This window comes from Planococcus citri, chromosome 3, assembly GCF_950023065.1.
Source record: "Planococcus citri chromosome 3, ihPlaCitr1.1, whole genome shotgun sequence".
In the NCBI taxonomy this organism is placed as follows: Eukaryota; Metazoa; Arthropoda; class Insecta; order Hemiptera; family Pseudococcidae; genus Planococcus; species Planococcus citri.
In genome coordinates, this window is record NC_088679.1 from 71287142 (window position 1) to 71309724 (window position 22583).

A 22583-nucleotide genomic window follows, 5' to 3' on the forward strand; every position below is an offset into this window, starting at 1 on the left:
CTCTACATAAAAAATAACTCCAGATTCGAATTCTACGACCTCGAAAACATATCAATCGACATATTACACATCGATGAGGGTCGAATCCTAATTATCGCCGTTTTAGGGGGGTCGGAGTCCAGTTCCACAGTGGGGGGGATTGAATTGAGGCCAACACTACAAAAGGGATCTGGGACACATATACATACAAATGATTCCCACTTGAAATTATCCAAAAAAATTATTTTTGTTTTTCAAAATTATGCACATCAAAATTGACCTTTTTTTGAGAATTACCCTAAAATTGCTATATTTCTGTAAAATTTTTGGATTGAAATACAAAAATAAAACATACTTATTATAGATTCAGTTTCTTGTTTATTTATTTTTTGCTGTTTATAACCAAAATGAAAAACGAAATCGTAAATGACTGATAACTTGAGGAACAAAAAAAATCTTAAAACTAATGAAACACTGGCTTGTGATGCTAGTTTTACAGGGATTCCTAAAATATCCAAATTACGAAAAATCGGAAAATTGGATTTTTGAGTACCAGCGCAGCATTTTATTGAGCTCAAAATTTGGTGGGATGGAGGTCTTACAGATCTTAATCAACTGTAAAAAGCTTTTTAGCTGGGTTCAAAGGGGTAGGTTCAAAATGGTGGTTCCAAAATTTTCCAAAAATTACCCCTCCCTCCCAATTGCCCCCCCGGGTCGAAAATGGAAAAATTGCCTTGTATAATGTGTAACTGGTTCAAACTGATATTTTACGCTTAAAAAGTTTTTGAAAATGATACTCAGTGGTTCCGAAAATTATTTTTTTATTCGCAACTTTGAGGACCCCTGGAGGCCAAAAAAATGATCATTTTGGGTTAACTAACCACGGATTCGTATTTGAAGCATTTATTACAACATTTTAAGAGTGATTCAGTCGATAACTGTTTGGTGCCAAAAAAGGGGCCTTATCGATAAGTTCCTCCTTTTTAAAAACAATTTGGAATAATAAGTAAAATCAGGGTTGTTGCGGATCACGGAAATTTGATCCGAATCACGGATCACGAATCATTGAAAAATTTGTGATCCGAATCACGAATCACTCCAGAAAAAAATGATCCGGGTCAAGTTTCACGGATCATTTTTCGGATCATTTCAAGAAAATTGTATTATAAGGTACTAAATTGTTTTTTTTTTTCAAATCAAAGATTGAACAAAAACTTGAAAAACAAAGTAGTCTCCATTTTATTTCCAAAAAATTGCAATAACACATTATAGAGGGGTGGGAAAAAGTCAGCCTCAGCTTGCAAATTTGCAGAAATTGAAAAATGAAATTTTCACACTTCAAAAAGTTTTAGTTTTTTGTCAATAAATCAAAAACTAAGCATCCTAGAAAAAAACTAATGACATTAGGTCGATTGGAAATTCAGTTCTCTACCATTTTGGTCGTGTGTAATTTTTTCGTAGGAAGCTTCTTTTCGCCTCCAGATTGATTTTTATGAAACTCAGTTTGCAAATTTTTCAAAAAGTTGTAGTTTTTTGTCAAAAAATCAAAAACTAAGCATCCTAGCGAAAAACCAATTATTCGTTATCATTAGGTGGATATCCAACAAATTGAGTTCAACTCCATTAATTTTTAATAAAATCAAATTTTCAAAGCAAAAACATGCAGCAATGCAGCATTCTGGTGAAAAAATATGATCAGTGAGAAAATGATCACGAATCGTTGTGGTATAATGATCCGGATCATGGATCACAATTCCTTACTGCAGAAAATGATCCGGATCACGGATACAGGGCACTCAAATGTGATCCGGATCACAACGACCCTGAGTAAAATTAAGTTGCCAAAAACAATAGGTAAGTAATAGATATGGTACCTATATCAGGTATATAATCTACTGCAAAAATACAGGCAAATACTTAATTAATTTTTTTAATTTTATGCAGAATGATTGCGTAAAGTGTGTGTATTAAGTATAAGTATATGAGGTAAATCGACATTCTGAAAGCGAACCTGGGTTCAGATTTCTCATTCGACAATTTCTTCTTCTACAAGTAGGTATATATGTGAATTCATAAAATACATTATTTGAAAACAGTAAAGGTAGGTTTGAAAGCTGAATCTTAATATTAAGCAGTTTTTTTTTCTGGATTGAAAGACTCGACAGTTCTAGGTTATAGGTACTCAACGTGTTCAATATAAATTTTTCAGAAGTGGAAATTATCTGACATTTTTACTTTTATGTATATACCTAAGGTACCTAAGTTGTTGTAAATTATGAAAATAATCATCATTTCACAAAAGTTGAGTGCGATGTTTGTTGAAATATTTTCAGATTTTCTGGGTAGGTATAGTCTTAGGAATGTTTTGTAACCTCTTTCCAAAAATTTACCTTATTGGAAATCACAGAAGAAAACAACGTTCATTTTAAATATATTTTTAATATTTAGAAATACCTAAATACTGCGCAATGACCATAGATCCGTCGAATTTTAATCAAAAAATTCTTTAATCAAATGATAATTCTCCGTACGTCGGATTAGTATGAAAACTCTTCAAATTTGCTGGATAGATTTTAAATTAGGTACCTACAAAATTGATAAATTGGTGCATATAAGTATATTCATCTACTGATTTTTTTTTTTCAATCTATTAAATAAGTGAATAGTGATAGTGATTATACGAAACTATCGATACAAATTGGATGAATTTTTCAATCCATAATCTGTTTCATCTATCATTTAATTGAACTTTTTGTAATCATTATAATCAATTGAAATCTAATAAACTATCCAGTACATGATTTTTGTAAAGTTTTATTAGAATTACCCGTGAATTTAAAAATTTACCGATCATTCGAGAATTGATTTGTCTTCGCATTACATGTCAATCTTCAACTATAGGTACGAGTAGGTACCTACTTACTTATTCGTGAGCTACACCGTATCAAGTTCGTGAACCGAAGTGTAAAGATGGCGCGTTTAAACTGTTTCATCCGTTTTATTTCATTTCAATGTGTATTATTCCTGATGTTATTTTTCTTAAATGTGATCGTTGATGCGGAAGACGCTCGAATATGTGTTAGAAATCCAACCAAGCCCGATATACCTACCGCAAATTTTACATCCTTTAAAGATTTTTTGTGCGGCACTAAATTATACGTGGATAAGACGGAATTTCTATTAAAGTTCATTCACGACACTATAGTGAGGCGCGACGTATATGTAATCACCCACGCTAGAAGATTCGGCAAATCCCACAATCTGCAAATGATTCGATTTTTCCTACAGGTACAGTTGTATCCTAATAATACAATCGTTCCTCGAAATTTAACTGATAGCTATCAGTTTTTTAGTGCAGGCGATTTGACGTGCGATGATGATAAGGTTGAATTTAAACCGCCTCCATTTATTTCTAATCGTAACGAAATCGTCCAGCATCATGCAGCCCAGTATCCTGTTATTTACGTGAGTTTTAAAGGAATACAGGTTCACTCGAGCCAAACATTCGAAGAGTTTCTGACGAGCTTTTATACGTGTATCCATGGTGTATTCCGTGATCACGAGTATTTGCTGGTATATTTACTTGAGAGACAACAAACATGCCATGAACGTAATGATTGCGAGGAGGTTACTTTTCGGCGTGAATTTTTTGAGAATATGCTGGCAAACAAATTCCGTTCTGATGGATTGAAACAATCGATAAGAATGTTATCCGAAATTTTAGTGAAAAAGTTTTCCACCAAAGTGGTCATATTAATCGACGAGTATGACTCGATTTTCACACAGTTATATCTTTATGGGAGAGATTTTTCAAAAGATTTGAAAGACAAAATAGAATATTTCTGTCTGAGCTTCTATAGTAAATCAATAACTGGCAATATAAATAACTATCATATGGCTATTCTCACTGGAATCTTGAGGATAAATCTTGCTGTAGGAAGTACTCTCAATTTTCTTACATACTACGACATGTTTTCACCCCGAATAACCGCGTATTATGGAATTTCAAGAGCAGAGGCTAGTTTGCTTTTCGACTTGTACAATCTGACTGAAGACAAAAGACATGTCATAGAAAAATATTACGATGGATATTCAGTCCCAGCATCTAAATCTAAGAATGGATTTCACCATTTTTATAACACGTTTAGTATTATCAACCACTTGAACCATTTGAAGGAGGATTTGTCTCCAGTAGCGTATTGGACCGGGACTGAAATGATGATAGAAACGCTCAAGCGATTTATTGCAGTACCTTCAATTTTTAACAAACTGCAGTCGCTACTGATTTCCGAATCGGTGAAATATGTCGAAATACCAAATTACAAGTTAGTCTTTTCCCTGCAAGAATTACAACGTTTAGAAATAATAACGTTATCTAATGATACTTCAATGAATGTTTATTCATCTTTAGCCAATGAAATCCTCTCGTTATTTATATCAACCGGTTACTTGAGTCGGTACGAATCCGAAAAATCACAGAATTATTTCCGATTCCCAAATCAAGAGATTTCTGATTACTTTTCGGAATTATTATACAGGCATTACAACGATCATTTTGGGCATTCGTATAATGACTTGGCGATCGCATTTGACGAATTTTTATTCAACGAAGAATTACGCTCAGAAAAATTAGAGAAAGCATTTTCGAATTTTTATGTTCTCCATAAATACAAAATTGTCCCCCAAGTGCCTAACCGGAAGAAAACAGATATTGCTGCAATAAATTACAACGCATCGGAAGCGTATTTTGCCATCGTTCTTCGTGCCGCAGCTCTGTACATTAAATACAAACAAAGATACATCACAGTCGAAAAACCTCTTTTCCCCATAAGCGGTGAAGCTCACGAGATGACTGGGTGCGCGGATATTTTTGCCCACGATTATAAGAATCAGCAAGCGATCTTCAAACTGCAACACGAAGGCAGTGGCCAGTCTCTCAATACTACATTCGGGCAACTTGAAAAGAACAAGTGTAAAACTGAATTACCATATCGCTGTAAATACATCGCCATTCTGGGAAAGATTGATGGTAAGCTCGATGCTTTTTTTAACAAATTAAAATATTATGTAGTTTACAAGTTTTGCATGAATGAGTAAGGTGAGTGTTTTGTGTAGTGGTTTTTGTGTATTTTATATGTAGGCAGGTACCCTACCCATAATACTATAAAGGTACCTAAGTACATATATTGTTTTTTTCTTATAGGGTGTATTGAAGTTGAAGCCAAGTTTGAATAACCCTGAAATGGCAACATGGAAGAGGGAATTCATCATTGGATGCACATGATGACGACTGATTTAAACAGTTTTTGTCTCGTAGTATTTTTTTATTTCTAGAATAATTTTTCAAATTACATGATACACTTTTTTTTATAATAATAAATGATAACGAAAACAGGGCAATTTAATTGATTAGGTAGGTATTCAACTAGGTAACAAAGGTATACTTATCTAATGTGATTTTGAACGAATTTTTACGTGAAGGAAGTTACTTAAAATCGTTGAAAATCATTTATATCTCACTAGTTAAGCTTAGATTATGTATTTTTCGTTATTAAGGAAAAGAATCGCTAGTTTGTCCACTGAGGGATGAGTGAGCCAGAGATAATGTAGCAGATATTCTCTCCCTAATAAACGAAAAATCAAATTATTGTCGCAATGTAATTAATAAGGAGGAAATGCATGTTTCTATCATGACTACAGACTTATACACTATCAATGAATAGGATAATGAACTGCCAAATGGTTCCGATCCGATAGTACGTTATCTAGAGAGTAAAAAAAGTACCTATCTTGGCTCGGATTGTGCATATTTTTTGTTTGAAACAATTAACATTAACGCAGTTTGATAGACGAGTACCATATATTGTGTAGGATTTACATACTTACGAGTACAATAAGTGAATATTTATCTATTTTAAAATTAAAATCATAATTTTGAACTGGTTTTGTAATTTTACAGAAACCTGACCCCTTATTCAAATGTTTTAGTTTTTTTTTAAACTTGAAATTAGTTTTTAACAAAAACTTGTTAATCAGACACAATCACAAAATGAATAAGGTAGTGAGCCTATTTCTTACTTGGATGGTTATTGAGGTAAGTGATCGTATGTATATTCTAATGTCTCGAATAGTTTTACAAAATACTAGCCAAGGTATGCTATGAATCCTGAGATGTGTTGTATAAAATGTCAATGTAGGTTGTTTGTGGTGATGAGCAACAGCTGCAAGTGTTCCCTAGAAATTTTCGATGCAATAATGGCAAATATATTGACAATAGATGGTTCTGCGATGACGACATGAAAGATTGTGGCGATTTGAGTGATGAAGGTTTTGGATGCAACAAGGTAAGCAAGTACCCAAATGGGTACATCGGTACCATAAAGTAATGATATTTGCTCCTTGAATTCGCAATCTAGGCAACATATTCATCTAAAGTTTTTAAAAGTGGTATTCGGTTGCATTCAAAGGCTAAATATTCCAGGATAAGATGTATTGAAAAGTTGGGCATTTTTTTTCAAATTTCTCCTTATAGGCTCTTCTATTTGCAACTGAAAAACATGGGGTTTAAAAATATAATTAAATTTATTAGGATAGGTATTGAACTCTAATAGCCTATAAGTTGATCAAATTTTGATTAATTCGGAAAGTAGGTAGGACTTTAAAGCTCGTCCAGGATTTAAAAAAGTATGGCCCTCTGGTTTCATTAAATAAAATTAACTGTATAAGAGTAAACATTTTTTAAGAATTACATACATCACATGCATGATAAAAAAATTTATCAACCAATTTTTTATTCAACAATTTTAAATTAGGTACCTAAGTGATTCTTAATAAAATTGGGTACAAATTTGTATTTGAAATTATTTATCAAAATTCCGTCAATATTCAAAGAGCGGGGTGGAAGTGGGGGTGAGGGAAAGGTCATTTTAAAATATAGGATTTCCTTACTTTTATTAGCTGGATTTTGATAACTATGGTTGGAGGTACTAGAATGGCTTGAAATCACTTTCAATCGACTCGTCGCTGACTCAGAACGTTGAAAGCAGGGTACAAAGTAAATTTTAGTTTTCCAAACTTATTGAGTGAAGTTTCCACACTTTAAAAAATTGCTAAAATATGGTTCGCACGACTTTCAATCCATTCGGCGAGTTATAATATGTAGGTACCAAATTTCGGTTGAATTTTTTCGCAATTTTTGGGCCAAGTTTGGTTTTTAATAATTTCCTAAATATTAAAAAATTCACTCTTTGAGCTGATGATATATTTTTGCACGCTCTTTTTATTTGGCTTCGTGGGGTTTAGTTGGAAATTGGGAAACCTCCCTCGTTAGACTTTTCAACGTAGCCTATAGGTAAGCATTCTGTAGAGCAGTTTTTACTTTTGGCATGGTCTTAATAAATGAGTACAAGGTAGATACCTACATATTTGTCCCACGAAAAATCATTTTGAAGCAATTCTTATACTTCGATTTGATAAATCTATGTACCTCAGAAATATCTCTAAAGGTTCCTAGCTTTTATTACTGAATTCAGCCTATGTGAAAATATATCGAAATGAAAATAGGTTTTCGAGGGCACTGATTCATTAGACCCCAAAATCTAAATTTAGTTTCACAAAAACGGAATTTCGAGCACAAAACTCCAAGTAATGTGATAAGTTTTTGTTTCGAGGCCAACATTTCAAAATCAAAAGGATACATATCAAATTCCAGCTTTGAAATTTTGATTTTTTTTCCTTTTTTAACACAAATTCAACTCTCAAAAATTCACCAAGAATTTAAAAATGCACTCGAGTGTCTGAAATTTTGATTAGATATTTTTTCACAGTCTTTCCACTCAGCTTTGTCCAGTTTAAAATTTTTTCAGACAGTTGAGGTCCTATCCCGTTCCTTAATACAACTTATTAGGGGGGGGGGGGTGAAATTTTGAGTGTTAAATCGTTCTGGGTTCTAGATGTAGGTAATTATTGTGCTTTCCCATTCAACTTTTCTATTAAAAAAAAAATTCTGAACAATTACCTAGTCCAATTAAATTCTATTATTGTTTAGGAATACTGTGGTAGCGCAAAATTCAAATGTTTCTCCAGTGGTCCATGTATAGACATAACTGGTCGTTGTAATACAATTACAGACTGCCCAGACGGTTCTGATGAAGTGAATTGTGGTAAAAATGTTCAATGTACTTACCTACCTAGTTTTATCATCTTGAATAATTTTATCAATAGGTACCTATTGTTGTTTTTTTTGTTGTTTTTTTTTTACCTAAGTAATTTTGAAAGTAACTATGGTGTAGGCTGCAAAGAATAAGTACCTACCAATCCTAAAAATACGATGCAAATCAAACTTTAGGTATACTTGATACTTAGTAATGTTTGTCATGAGCAGGAGATGAAACACAAATTGACAATTGTACTTTGCACAATGGAAAGTTCCTTTGCCGAGACAAATTAAAATGCCTCGATTTGAATTACACATGTGACGAAGTATGTAACTGTTTGGATTGCTCGGATGAATCTGATCATTGCTCAAAATTCGGTGAGTAGATAATTTGGTTCCATTGTTGTTGTTGAAATGAATTTTTGATCAATATTTTCTAATCTAGATAGTCAAACGTGTCGCAAATGTCGTCATTTTTGTTTACCTACACCAAATGGTCCTCAATGTGTATGTGATTCTAAAGAATATGAGATGAGTAAATTATGTAGAGGTGAGTTGGTCATTTTTGGCTTCTGACTAGGTATTCATAAATCAAATCAAAACTATAATTTTATTTACTTGATGCCAAAAAAATTGTTTTTTTTTGTAAAATGTTTCGAATCTAGAAATCGAAAATTGTACCGGCAGCTCATCCTGTAGCCAACAGTGCAGTCGTTATAAGAACTCGACGTTATGTTCATGTTTCGAAAATTATCACGAAGTACAAGACATCGATGGGGTTAAATGTCGAAGCGATGGTTTGTATATTTGATTATTTTTAATTGCATTATCATAATGACTCTGATAAGAAAAGAATCGCGTTTCATTGCAATCTTTTTTTTTTTTTTTTTTTTTTTAATAATCGTTTGTGTTTGTGTTTGCAGTATGGTTAAATATTGTGTTACTTTATTCGACGACAAGCAAAATAAAAAAATTGGTTATCAATGGCTATAAAGCTCCAACCGTACACTCTTATGAAATTGTTCAAAATGAAACCAGTTTTACAACTTTGACTGCTGCAAAAGATACTTTATATTATGCAACGTATCATGATAATAAAGGAAACATAATGGAGACTTCAATGCACAGTAGACTTACCTACGATGTTATTCAATTAGGTAGGTACCTACCCACCTATATCTGATTTTTAAAAATGGGGTACATAATTTGAATTTTGAGAGAATAAAAAAAAAAATTTGAAAGTACTGTTATCTATGTATGTAATAAGTATAATATCAAAATTCACTTGTACAGATTCTCCCATTACATCTCTCGCTGCTGATTGGATAACAGATAATTTGTACTTCACCAGTAATAAATCTTTATTTGTTTGCTCAAAAAAGCGGCGTCGTCGAATTTATGCTCAATTGAAATGCTGCACGGTTGATTATGTTGCTGTAGCTCCAAAATTTGGGTTAGTAAAATAAAATATTTATTTTGAGAATGTTTTGATTTATGGATTACCTACTAAGAAATACTTCATTAGGTGGATGTTTTACACTCATAATGAAATCGGAGATAATGAACAATTGATTATGAAGTCGAATATGGATGGATCAAATGAAAGTATTCTGCTCGATATGAGTTTCCATTATCCAATCACTTTGACTGCTGATGAATGGGCTGAAAGGGTGTATTGGTTCGAAATACAAACACAATTGCTACATTCAGTCGGATTTGATGGGAATAATAAACAAGTAAGCCTAAAATATCACGCCATATTTCGTGATTTTAAAAGCTCGCCTATTCGTAGATGTAAATTTTCAACGCAATTACAAATTTTTATGACCATTATAAATTTTGTTTTAGAAATGGAATCGATACATACTATCAGAATGGAATTTTTCACCTCATTTTTCAATTCTGGAACGTCAATCGTTCTTCGTTAGGAATCACAGCAACGAGATATTCAGCTCAGAAAACTCGAGCTTTATTAATTTCACTCATTTTTACACCGATGGAGATGCGAATAACTTGAAATATTTGTATGCTTATAATGACGTCATGCATTATAATCACAGAGTACGTATCATATCTTCTAATTCAAATTTTTACATTTCTGTCGAGTAAATTACCTACTCGAGTATTCAACAAGATTTTGCTTACCTAAAAAACAACGTATTTCTCTGAACTGAATCCGATTTTTTCATGTTTAGAGACCAGATCTCTGCACGTACGACTCCTGCAAAGGTTTATGCCTACTTCGTTCAACACCTTCTACAAAAGATGGATTGAACTACACTTGCATGTGTGAAAATTCAATCCCCACGACTACTGGTAACCGTTGGTGTAATCATCAACCCACTGGATCGGTCCCGGAATCTAAGCTAATTACGACAACTTCAGCCCAAATTGAGTCGTCGACCAGTTCATCTTCACAAATTGAGTCGTCGTCGACCAGTTCATCTTCAATTTCTTCTACCTCACAATCAGTAAAAGACACCTTCACTTTATCAGAGGCTTCTACCATTTCTGCATTTCGTTCACCAACAGTCGAGCCTTCTTTTAGTGAACATTATACCTCGATGAGTGTTTTTAGTATTATGTCTTGTTTGGCTTTTGCTTTCAGTATTCTTGCTGTTTATTTAATTATTCGACGAAATACTTATAGGAGTAAACGTGACCGGGAAGTAAATATTTGCGAGCAAATGGAACTTTAAAGATGTTGTTGAAAATTAAATGTTATATTTTGGTAGGTAGCTATGTCGAGTGGGATTGCAGTGAAAATTTATTTTTAATTCGAGAATTATTTATTTTTATTCAATCTGGGGAGGATTTCAGGCTATGAAAAGTTCCTCGTTTGAATTTTTGGTGTCATAAAAATACGAAACGTCCTGCGATAGTCTTGCAAAAAAAAAAATAAGTGTCTACCAACCAGCAGAATTTCAGTTTTGTTTTTTTTTCTAAATATGTAGGTAACGAAATTTAAAAAAATAAAAAAGTATAATATTCTAGCAGTATAGGTACACCTAAGCAGAAAATGAAGTGATGAAAAATCATTCTAGATATTTCATAAGCTTTAAAGGATGTTTTAAGCAATTGTTGCAAAATTTATTGCCTCAATTTCATTAAAATTCCATCAATTTTTGGCTATTCAAAGGTGCTTATCTTGTAATAATATTAAGGTAAGATCTTTCTGGTAAGTGCCTACCTACTTCATGTGATTTTTGCTACATTTCATTTCACTTTATTGATGATATTCGATCAATGATCAATTTTTTTGTTGAAATTCCGAAATGTTCTATCAATTTCTTGTAGTTTATAATTACCTATTGTTGTTGTTTTTTAAAACTTTATTTATACCTAGTCATTTTTATGTCATTTTAATACATTTAAACGTTGTAAGGATCTGCTTACCCAAGTTTTCTTCAATTTTACTAAAGTAACACTTCCTAGTAATAATTTTCAATACTCGTAATTTTATTTCTATTCGTTTTTTCCACATCTTTTAAATTTTCCAAACTTTATTTTTCAATAAGTATATTCAAACATTGCGCGATTCAAATATTTTTTCAGAATCGATGATTCGTAATTCGCATTTAAGCTAAATTACTTTTTTGAGCAGTGCATGATCACATTTTTCGCCATTTTTCCCAACTCTGTTTCAAGATGAAAACATAAACTATATGCTTACCCTGAGTCAATTGAAATTGAATGGTTGAAATTTTTAATTCATAATAGAATGGAAGGGAAGGTTTATAAGTGTCGCGTCGTCCGCTGATCTGAACGATACTTTGCCTAAGCAGTGCGCTCGAAGGGGTAATCTGAAAACCTTTGGACATTGATATAGGGCAAGTTGGCAACGAGTTGACAAGAGTTAATAAATTTTCAAAAACAAAATTTTTGAGCATGGTTTCTAGTTTAAGTTTTTAAAGTGAACTAAAGAGGTCCTTTTATGAAATGGTCTATCTCTCTAAAATTAAAGAAAGGCACTTTAAGCAAATGAATTTTTCATGACACCTCAAAATTTCAATAATTTATTATGATGCCTCTTCTGATCTCCTTCAGTTTCAAAGATAGTCAATTTCGTAAACTGATTTCTCCTTCAAATTCAATAGATTTAAACTGTCAAAAACTTCCAGAGAATTTTTTTTTTTTTTTTTCAAAATCTAATTCAATTTTTTCAACTTTTTAAATTTTATAGAGAGATAGACTATTTTTAAAGAGAACTTTTTCGCTCGTTGCACATCAAGGTACCGGTTCCTTCAATTTCCAAAACAATAATGTACCTACGTTTCAGGCAAACCGAATACTAAGTATGTTAATTAAATCACCCCTACGAGTACACTACGTAGGCAACAAGTCTTACAACGCAACTTTTAAAACACATCTACGGGTACTCTAGGGGTGTTCCAGGAATCGTCTGCCAAAATTCAACTGTAGATAGTGCTCGAGGAGACGAACAAACAACGTTATTAGGACTGGTTGCCTATCTAGTGAATTAAAGGAGCCCCGTGCTTCTCAAAACTAGAAATTTACTAATTTTGAAAAATTCATCAAAAATAAGGAAATGTTTGAATCACTTGAGGAGCTCATTGCAAAAGTAGCCCTTGTCACATGAACCTATGCAATCTCCAAAGCTCTCCCTTGAGCGTACCCAGTATCACGAATGTAAACTCTATAAAGCAATTCCTCTCAGGGCTACTCAGGGTAGACTAACTTGACGGTCATTTCATCATTACAACATGATCTCCGCAGTTGGCAATAGGTGCAATCGAGTAAAACGTGTCTAAAATTTCATGTGACAAGGGCTACTTTTGCAATGAGCTCCTCACTTAAATGATGCCCACAATCCATAGTACTCGAGTAGAGAACAAAAAATATTATTATGACAGATTGCCTATCTTCAAAATTGAAGGGGCAAACTTGATTCAAAATTTCCAAATTTGTGGTGCCCTGGATTTTAAAAATTTTTAATTTTCAAATTGTGTTTTCCCCTTTAATTTTGAAGATAGGCAATCTGGCATAATAACTTTTTATGTTTGTCCACTCAAATACTATGAGTTGGTCAAGTCACTTGAGTAACCCAAACATTTTCTCATTTTTGGGGAATTTTTCAAAATTGGTCCATTTACCTATGGCCAAAAAATGGTGTAGCTTCTTCAATTTACAGATGGTAAAAAAATGTTTGCTTCATTGAAATGACTTCAGTAACCCACAGTGCTGAAATGGAGGAACAAAAAATATTCTTATAACAAATTGCCTATCTTCAAAATTGAAGGCGGAAACACAATTTGAAAGTTTTAAATTGAAGCATCCCAATTTGCAAATTTTGAAACAAGTTCGCCCCTTTAATTTTGAAGGTAGGCAATCTTTCATGCCCAATAATATTTTTTGTTCTCTACTCGAGTACTATGGAAATGGATTATGGGCATGATTTAAAGGATTCAAACATTTCCTTATTTTTAATGAATTTTTCAAAATTAGTAAATTTCTAGTTTTGCGAAGCACGTGGCTCCTTCAATTCACAAGATAGGCAACCAGTCCTAATAACGTTTTTTGTTCGTCTCTTCGAGTACTACCTATCTACAGTTGAATTTTGGCAAACGATTCCCGGAACACCCTGTAAATCGATCGAGCTGAATTATTTTTTTCTTGTGTTAAAATTTTTGAATTAGTGAAAAATTCCAAAATCGCCAATTTTTACAAAGAATTACTCAAAAGAAGTTGACCTAACTACCCCCCCCCCTCCCCCCTGAAAATCAATCAAGACCAAGTTCGAGTCAATTTGAAACCTCCAGCGACAGTTGCCTTTTCTCCAGTTATTTCAAATTTTTGCTACGGGCTCCAAATCTGCTTGAAAATGATTGCAATCAATTTGGGTAGTTCACTTTGGAACACAATCCAATTTTCAGTTTTTCATCCAGATCGAAAAATCAAATTTCTATAGCTTAAAATTTTTCTCTGAGGTGTCGATGACATGTTCTTTCGACGAGCCAAAGCTAAAGGTTCCTTTATGTTAGGTTTATATTTAGGTACAAGGTTATGGTTGGAGGGAAATAGTGCTCTATGTTACTGTGAGAATTTTTTTGTGATAAACTTTTTTTTCGTCTGTATCACATTCATGTAATATTTTTCTTTCGTTTAGATAAATGAGTCTTATATACCCACCTATCACCTATCTAATTGCTATCGACCGATCAATTAGATACATTGCAAATCATACTGATATAAAGTACGCGTGGCTGTATACAAAAAATAATCTACCTACATATGTAGTGTACGTTTGCACATAAATAATAAACACTTCTAGGAAATTAATGGGGTATTTTAATCATTTTTGCCGGACGTTAATGAAATAAACAGAAACGAAAGTGTGTACCTACATATGTATACGATATGCACTTCCTTTGATAATTATGTCTTCTAAGCAAATTTTAAGTTTATTGCAACTACGATAAATTTTCATATCGGATTTTTATGCTGATCCATTAGTATTCTACCGAGCTGATAATCAGTATAATGGCATTATACCTATGAATTCCGCTCTTGCTCACTGCTCAGTCATGTGATATGTGAATAAGATCTCGGCGATTTTCTAAAGAAAAAAATCGAGTGGTTTTATTGTTTAAATTTCATTATGGTTAATGTTAATTTTCGTCTAGTTTTAGTTTTTTTGTGCATCGGTAGATTATGCTGTGATGAACTGGATCCAAAAGATAGAGCTGCAATCTTGAGTAAAATAAGTAGTAATCTTGTAAGTATCATTCGATATACTTAATCATGTTGGATACTTGATAATGCGTTCAAAATTTTCCGAAAATTGTTTGATTATATCTTATGCCAAAAATGCGAACGTTGAGAATATTTTGCATCCCAGTTTTTTAATCAATTCGATTTCATTTTTTAGTACAGGCATTACTGTATTTTCCTATTTAAAAAATATTGGTTTAGGTTGTATCATGACAGTAAATGCCATTGGCGGGTTTTTCAAACGTCTAATAGATAATGTTTAATTTTTGTGCTCATAGAAAATTTTCAAGTTTTTTACAAATTAATCTAAACAGAGACAACTGTTTATAGATGGTGATTCCGCAGTCAATTAAACCTCCCGATCAAAGCGCGCCTCCAAATAAACATTTCCGCTGTAATGATGGAGAATACATCTCTGGTAGCAATTTTTGTCCTCTTTATGAACCTGAAGCGATAAATCCATGGACTGGTGAACGTTTTGAAACCTGTGACGATGGAAGCGATCGTACGTATGGATGCGACAAATATGTAAGTACCTGTAAGAAAATTCAAATTTTGGTGCAGAGTTTTAATTTTTTTATTACAAAAATGTTTAAATGCACACACCTATAGGAATGCGGGAAAGGTTACTTCAAGTGTGAAAATGGAACATGTGTGGATATATCTACCCGTTGTAATACAAAGAAAGATTGTTCCGATGGATCTGATGAATTAAATTGCGGCGAGTGAAATTTTTTTCACGGTGATATTTTACCTAATTGAAAAATATTTATTGTTTTCATCATACCCTTAAATTACAGGAGACGAAATAAATGTTCAGAATTGTTCATTGGCTGCTGGAAAATTTCTATGTCACGATAATTTAAGATGCTTGGATTTAGAGTACACCTGCAATCAAGAATGTAATTGTTTTGATTGCTCGGATGAAAAAGAAAATTGCACGAGTCACGGTAAATTAATTTAATAAGCTTCATTATTAGATACACCTACTCTTGTATATCATCCAATAAATATAGGTAGATAGATGAAGGAATTAAAAAAATAAAATAAATCATTTTACTTTATTTTTTTTTTGACAGATGCTGAATTGATGAACAAATGTCCTCTGTCTTATTTCACTACTCCAAATGGTCCAAAATGCTTTTGTGATACCGACAATCCTGAAATGAAAAAATTATGCGATGGTTAGATAATGTTTTGAAGTATTCAATTAATATTTATTTACCAAAAATCATTGTCACTTATTACAACGTCTACAACAAAAAATTCTCATATTTTCATGATATTCAATTTACAGAAATTAAACCATGTGCACAATCAAATGTTTGTAATCAAAGGTGTCGTCAGTGGAGGAATAAAATTTCTTGCTCGTGTTATGACGACTACTCGTTCATCGATATATCTGGTGCCTCAGGATTTGTATGCGCGAGTAAAGGTAAGCAAATAATATACCTACAGGTACTCGAGTATTTTTAATTCTGAGATTTTTTCATATTCAAAAATCATCTCGAGTTAAGAATAATCATTTTTTTTTTTCGTTTACAGCATCTTACAATAATTTATTAGCGTATTCGACTTCAAATCAGATAAAAATTGTCAACTTGACATCCGGAGAAAATATATTCATCAAAAAGAAAGTGCAATGCGGTGATGTCGTGGGCATCCGTGATCACCTGTATTATACATCCTATGACTATAGTGATAGAAAAACAATTTATAGAACTTCCATCTCGTCTGGAAAGACAACTAATGTGATTCAATCGAGTAAGCATTTCCAATGTCATTTGATAAACTTTCAATCTTACGTTAAATGTTGAAATTTTCCCACGAAGAATATAATATGTAAATGACTAACACTTTTTATGTTGTACAGACTCTTCTATAGTTTCATTTGCTGTGGACTATGTAACTGGTAATGTGTATTTTACTACAAATACATCGTTATCTGTTTGTTCAAACGATGGCCAGATTTGTACGCAGTTGAAATGCTGTAACGTGAGATACGTTGCTTTGGCTCCAAAATCTGGGTAAGTTGAACTACTAAAAATACTCTGCGATATGAACGAAATCAAGTTAGATCGAACGAGCATGTTCTGAAACCTCCTAACCAAAAATAATAGTCAATCTAGCATATGACATGGATTGATTGCACTTCTCACCCCCACCGAATCATAGCTGCGATAATGTTTTCTTGAAGTGGGCATCCAACAATTTTTGAACGAAAGCTTTGATCGAAAAAGCAATGGAAAAATACGAGTCATTAGCAAAAATTTCAAGGTGCTAAAGTAAAGTGCATTTTTCAATTTTTGGTAAATTTTTGAAAATGAAATTTGAGCCAAAAATGAGGGAAAAATTAAAAATTCGTCATATTGATCTAGAAAGCTGTAATATGGGATACGCCCGCTCCCTATTTTCGATTTTTGGTGAATTTTTGGAAATCAAATTTGGGCTAGAAAGGAGAAAGAAATCAAAATTTTTCCATATTGACCTAGAAGGCTAAAATCTGGGAACTGTTGCGCCCTATTTTTGATTTTTGGTGAATTTTTGGAAACCTTTGGACCAAACATGATAAAAAAAATGTTGAGCTAGAAAATTGACATTTGAAATTACACTCTATTTTCGACTTGTCAAATCGATTTGAAATGGTTTTGAATCGTTTGGAAGTTCTGTACAGTCCCCAGCAGGTTTTTGAAAGCTGAAATTTCTACAAAAATTTACTAAATGAAATTCGAAATCGGCAATTCAATCTACACTATTTACAAATTTCATCAAAAATGAAGTTAGAAAATCGAAACTGACTGTGCACTCTAATTTCCAAACCCCATAAATGAAAGTCGACAGCAGGTGGTTTATTTTCCCGAATCCACTTCCCCGAAATACGTTTACCCGAATGACAAAATCCCGATTTTTTTTTATCGCGAATCCGTTTACCCGAAAGACCTGTATGATTAATATTATTTTATAAAGTTCTCAAGGTTTTGGGCCAAAAAAACCAAAAGTCCCACTTTTTTCCATACATAATTCCAAGAGTCTTGCGGTTTTAACAAAAAAATTGAGATAAAGTTTTATTTTTTGCAAGTAGTTGCCAATAAGAGCTGTTTTTTGTTAAAATTGTCAAAAGTTTTGCATTTTGTAAAAAATTGACAAAAACCTTAATTTTTTAACAAAATTCGTAAAAAAAATTTTGTTGATTATAAATTACCAAAAACCTTATTATTTTGCCAAAAATGATCAAAAATGAAAAAATTTTATTTCCAAAAAAATGACTGAAAATTGTCGTTTTTTTTTGCAAAAAATTCGAAACGATCTCACAGCAAAAGTTTTGCTTTTTGACTGGAGTTGTCAAAATGTTGATTTTTTAAAATTAAAAACCTCCTGAAGACTTTTAGAACTGCTCAAAATGGTTCAAAACCGTTTCTAATCAATTTGACTGGTAAAAATTAAGGTTTATCCTAAATTTCAACCTTTTATGTTAATTTGTTAAATTATGATTTTTTTTCTCATTTTTGTAGGGGGAGAAAGTAATTAAGCGCATTTTCTCTCGTTGTCTATGGTTGTACTCGTAAAATGCACACGTCCGCGTCCAAAATGTGAGGAACACATCTCAAAATCGAACACATTACTTTTGGTGATTCTCGATATAATTGCATTTCTTTGCATAAACGCAATTATCCACCAACATTATGTCCTCTGACTCTTTCCTAAGGAGCCTCGTGAACCGTAACAAATACACGATTTAACGGGGAACTTGATATCGTGAAGCGCAAAGTCATAAAATAATAGAAAACGTCATAAGTTGTTCAGGTAGGAAGCCCTGATGGTAGATCTTCTCAGGGTTAAAGCGTACGAAGGAAATTATGACATCAATTAGCCAAATAATAAATTCATGTATTGATAACGTAAACTCGTAATATCACAGGTTACTCAAATCGTATACATGAATGAGACTTCTATAATTAAATGATAATTATAAACTTCTAATAGAAAACGTAATAAATCGAATGCGTTAGATGATGGCAGGCTTTCAACGTTTTTAGTTGCATATTGAGCCCAAAACTGAAAAGCTCATATGCAACACCCTGTTGGGGTCTTGGTTAAGGACATCGCGTTCTCTGGATTGCTGTGTCTACTGACAAGCTTTTAACCCCGACGCCTGAGTGCTAGTTACATTCCACGGTTCCTCATTTATGATCCTTCATGACTTATATCCCACAATATGGTGGAGATATAAGAACGCGTAAGGTGTGACTTGATATGTTGGTCCATGATGAATGGGATAAGTTCCATGTGTCCATAGAAAGCGTATCCGCAGCATAAATTGGTATTTTGAGGTCTTGGTCACCGAGGTATTCAACTGGGCAGCAAGAAGTCGAAAGCGCGTGGAGGAATGCGTACAACAACTTGATCAGCTAGCAAGATGGTTGGTTGGAACTAACAACTGAGGAAAAAATGCTTGTGCAGGAGCTTATAAGGGGGAAAGTTCAATGTAAAAGTAGCGGGGATGATGGATATTTGATGCGAAAGTAGGGACATAACGGCGCGCGTCACATAGGTCTTGCGTCACATAGGTCTTATTGGCGGTAATAAATTGGTGGTGGTATCGCGGAAGGGTTGATGAGTCGCAAATATTTCCAGCGGCTGATGTCACGCGAATACCTTAATAAAATATGTATGACGTCACAAATACCTTGTAGAATTACGTAGAAACGTTCATTTTCTACCGCCTATAGTGGAAAAAGTGATCATTTCTACCGCTACATTTTTATACCCAAAAATTTGATTTTCAAAAATTCACCAAAAATCGAAAAATGCACTCGAGCATCTGAAATTTTTGCTAGTGATGTATTTTTGCATGATTTTTCGATCTAGCTTTGTACAGCTCAAAAATTTCCATGTGAGTCTCATGTTAGAAAGCAAAATCTGCGATATTAGCTGACCTACATCAATCAAAAATCACCGCAGGCTTCAAAAATGGCCCAAAACTAATCGCCCTTTTCTTAGTTTTCCAAAAACTCGCCCAGGTAAAAATCAAAAATGAATTTTACATCTTGAAGTTTTGGTTACTGGGGTTTCAGAACATGCTTCTTCAATCTAGCTTAGCTTCTTTTGAATCAAAGACCGTGAGTTCAAAAGGTTCCTTTGTAAGCTCTTTTTTTCTAGCATGTGACTCGATGTTCGATCGAATGAATTTTAAATCTACGTATACGCGTTTTGTTTACATAGGCTAATGTTTTACATGAAAAAATCTGATTACCAAGATGATAAATTCATTATGAAATCTTCAATGGACGGTTCAAATGAAGATTACATGGTGGATGGCGGTTTTAGTCATTTTACCGCTTTGGCAGTCGACGAATCTACCCGAAAGTTGTACTGGGTGCAGAGCGAGGAAAGTGAAATTTGGTCAATATCGTACGATGAAGGACCAAATGAAGTAAGTTACAGGTCTTAGTTTTAGTGAAAACCTTCATTGTGAATTGAACGTATCCCAGAAAAAGTTTCAGCTTCGAAGTGCACTCGGAGGGGAGGTATAGCTCCTAAAAGAGGCAGTGGCGTAGCCAGGATTTTCTCAAGGAGGGAGCAAAACCAGATTTTTAGGCATGAAAAATCGAAATCAGGGGTAATTTTTTGAAAATCTATTGTGATGTGTGGTGATTTCATGAAGAAGAAGGCAAAATTATTGCTCGAGCGAAGTGAGAGCGAAATTTTTTAGAAAAAATGGGTCCAAACAACGAAAAAACGTCCATTTTTGCATGTTTTCTTACAAATTTTCGCTCGCAAGGGGGGGCCATGGCCCCCTTCGCCCCCCCCTTGGCTACGCCACTGAAAAGAGGAGACAATTTCGAAAAAAATCGTGTTTTTTTCGTTCCAGTCTAAGCACAACCTGTTTTAGAAAAAATACTCTGGTTTCAAAAGATAGTATTTGAGATTTTGCGACGACCTAAGCGATTGTGATCAAAATCCAAGGGTTTTACTGAGCGATTGAAAATTTTGCAAATCGCTTATTTTTTGGGTAAATTCGCGTTTTAAAAATAATTTTCACTCAAATATTGCACATTAATTAAGCCAAACATCGAACGATATCATTTATGAAGCTAGGGAAGTATTTTGGAACGCAGTGGTGCCAATTTTTTTGGTCATTATGAGAAATTTCAAAAAACCTAAAAAATATTACTTCAAAATTTCTGGAGTGATTTTCAAATTTCCAACCACTCCATAGAATTTTAAAAGTACGCGTCTTGTATTTTAAATGCAATGGCTTAGGTCACCTCAGAATCTGAAGTAGGTATGTGCCATCTTTTGAAACCATTCAACTTTTCCCGAAACAGGTTTGGTTGGGTCTAGAGCGAAAAAACCTCGATTTTTCAAAAATTCCTTCTCTTTAAGGACTCATAAGTAATAATTATCTTTCCTAAGAAGGCACCTCCGGAGCTGACAATGCTGACATTTTTTTCTATGTAGCGTTTAGGTCTTCGAAAAATTTGTTTAAAATCTTGAATCTTGAGGTTTTTTTCACCATCCACCTTAATGTAACATCTTGCAATTTGTTTAATTTTCAGTTGCGGTCAATCAAGTATCACGGAATCTTGAGATATTTTTCAGTGCTAGATAGCGAGCTATTTTTCACGAAATTACGAGATAACGAAATCTACCGAATTCAGAATATCGAACGTTACACAAAATATTTCAAAAAATCATATTTCGGTGCATTAACACCATATTTCGGCTACGGCTCTAGCTACATGTTCCCATCCTATGGTTCCCCCTCAATGAATGATCCATATCTATCCTCTTATTCTAGTCCATTTTCAGTTAGATATGTACCCCATGTATCAATAATACCCTCTACTAAAGTTGCATCTAAAAGTTCCATTAAAGGTAAAACTCAACCGACATCGATGTATGATTATTATCCTTCAACTGTGGCTTCGTTAGAAGGAATCTCACTGTATGACAATAACGCGACGCGATTGGTTGATAGAAACGTCACTTTCACCATTAAAGATCTATACGCTTATAATCCCACATGGCAGGCTTCTAGCAAGGTAATTTTTGTGCCTACCAACTTACGTACATTATTTATGGCAAAATTGAAAATATGAGCAATTTTAAATTTTTATTTGCAGAATCCTTGTTCGAAAGTATCCTGTAATGGCTTATGTTTGATACGAGCGAAATTATCACCAAACGATGACGATTGGGTTTGCATTTGTGATGACCTGAATAAGAAAAATGGTCAGAACTGGTGCGATGAATCTTATCAAGAAAATAATCCTGCAGCTGCCGAGTACTCGAATGATGCAGATACTCGTAAAAATGAACCGCTCGTGTTGAAGAGCCAGTCTGCAGGAAATCAGAAGGCGTTTATTGTAACTGTTGTATTGGTTTCCGCATTTGTATTGGGGCTGGTAGTATTGGGAGTTTATTTTGTGTTTAGAAAACGAAGCTTGTCTGAGTATTCTAGAACTCTGCGGAATTGGAGATCTAATAGGTCTTTGGAACAAGTGAATATGTGCGATCGAGTGGAGACGTAATTTATTACCTAATGTGATTTTATTGACTTACTTACCTATACAATTACATTATTGATTTTAAATTATTGTTCTTTGATTTGTTTTCAAATAGCCGAGTACTCGCATACTTTGGAATTGCTCGTTATTTGATTATCTTTCTTGCAATGATTTATCAATATTTATCTTTGGAAACAAATATCAAT

General features: G+C 33.5%; 2 protein-coding genes across 3 annotated transcripts; both read left to right on the forward strand.

Moving 5' to 3' along the window:
• The first annotated feature begins 2754 nt into the window (after window positions 1-2754).
• On the forward strand, window positions 2755-11812 carry LOC135838846 (low-density lipoprotein receptor-related protein 1B-like). 2 transcript variants are annotated; one of them, XM_065354639.1, is made up of 11 exons: window positions 5211-6073; window positions 6177-6323; window positions 8027-8141; window positions 8363-8512; window positions 8580-8684; window positions 8800-8931; window positions 9058-9291; window positions 9428-9587; window positions 9660-9870; window positions 9983-10195; window positions 10330-11812. In XM_065354639.1, the coding sequence occupies exons 1-11, from the start codon at window positions 6029-6031 to the stop codon at window positions 10831-10833; spliced, it is 2016 nt and encodes a 671-aa protein (XP_065210711.1). In that variant the 5' UTR covers window positions 5211-6028; the 3' UTR covers window positions 10834-11812. The 2 variants fall into 2 exon arrangements, 1 of the variants encoding a protein (XP_065210711.1); XR_010557486.1 differs by lacking the exons at window positions 8027-8141; window positions 8363-8512; window positions 8580-8684; ... (4 more) ...; window positions 9983-10195; window positions 10330-11812 and adding an exon at window positions 2755-5008 and having other exon boundaries at window positions 5183-6073; window positions 6177-6315.
• Window positions 11813-14518: 2706 nt separating this feature from the next.
• Window positions 14519-22463, forward strand: LOC135838839 (vitellogenin receptor-like). The gene is made up of 11 exons (XM_065354630.1): window positions 14519-14870; window positions 15197-15394; window positions 15479-15587; window positions 15667-15816; window positions 15946-16050; window positions 16164-16301; window positions 16412-16630; window positions 16740-16893; window positions 20090-20300; window positions 21427-21912; window positions 21994-22463. The coding sequence occupies exons 1-11, from the start codon at window positions 14754-14756 to the stop codon at window positions 22399-22401; spliced, it is 2295 nt and encodes a 764-aa protein (XP_065210702.1). The 5' UTR covers window positions 14519-14753; the 3' UTR covers window positions 22402-22463.
• Window positions 22464-22583: the final 120 nt, after the last annotated feature.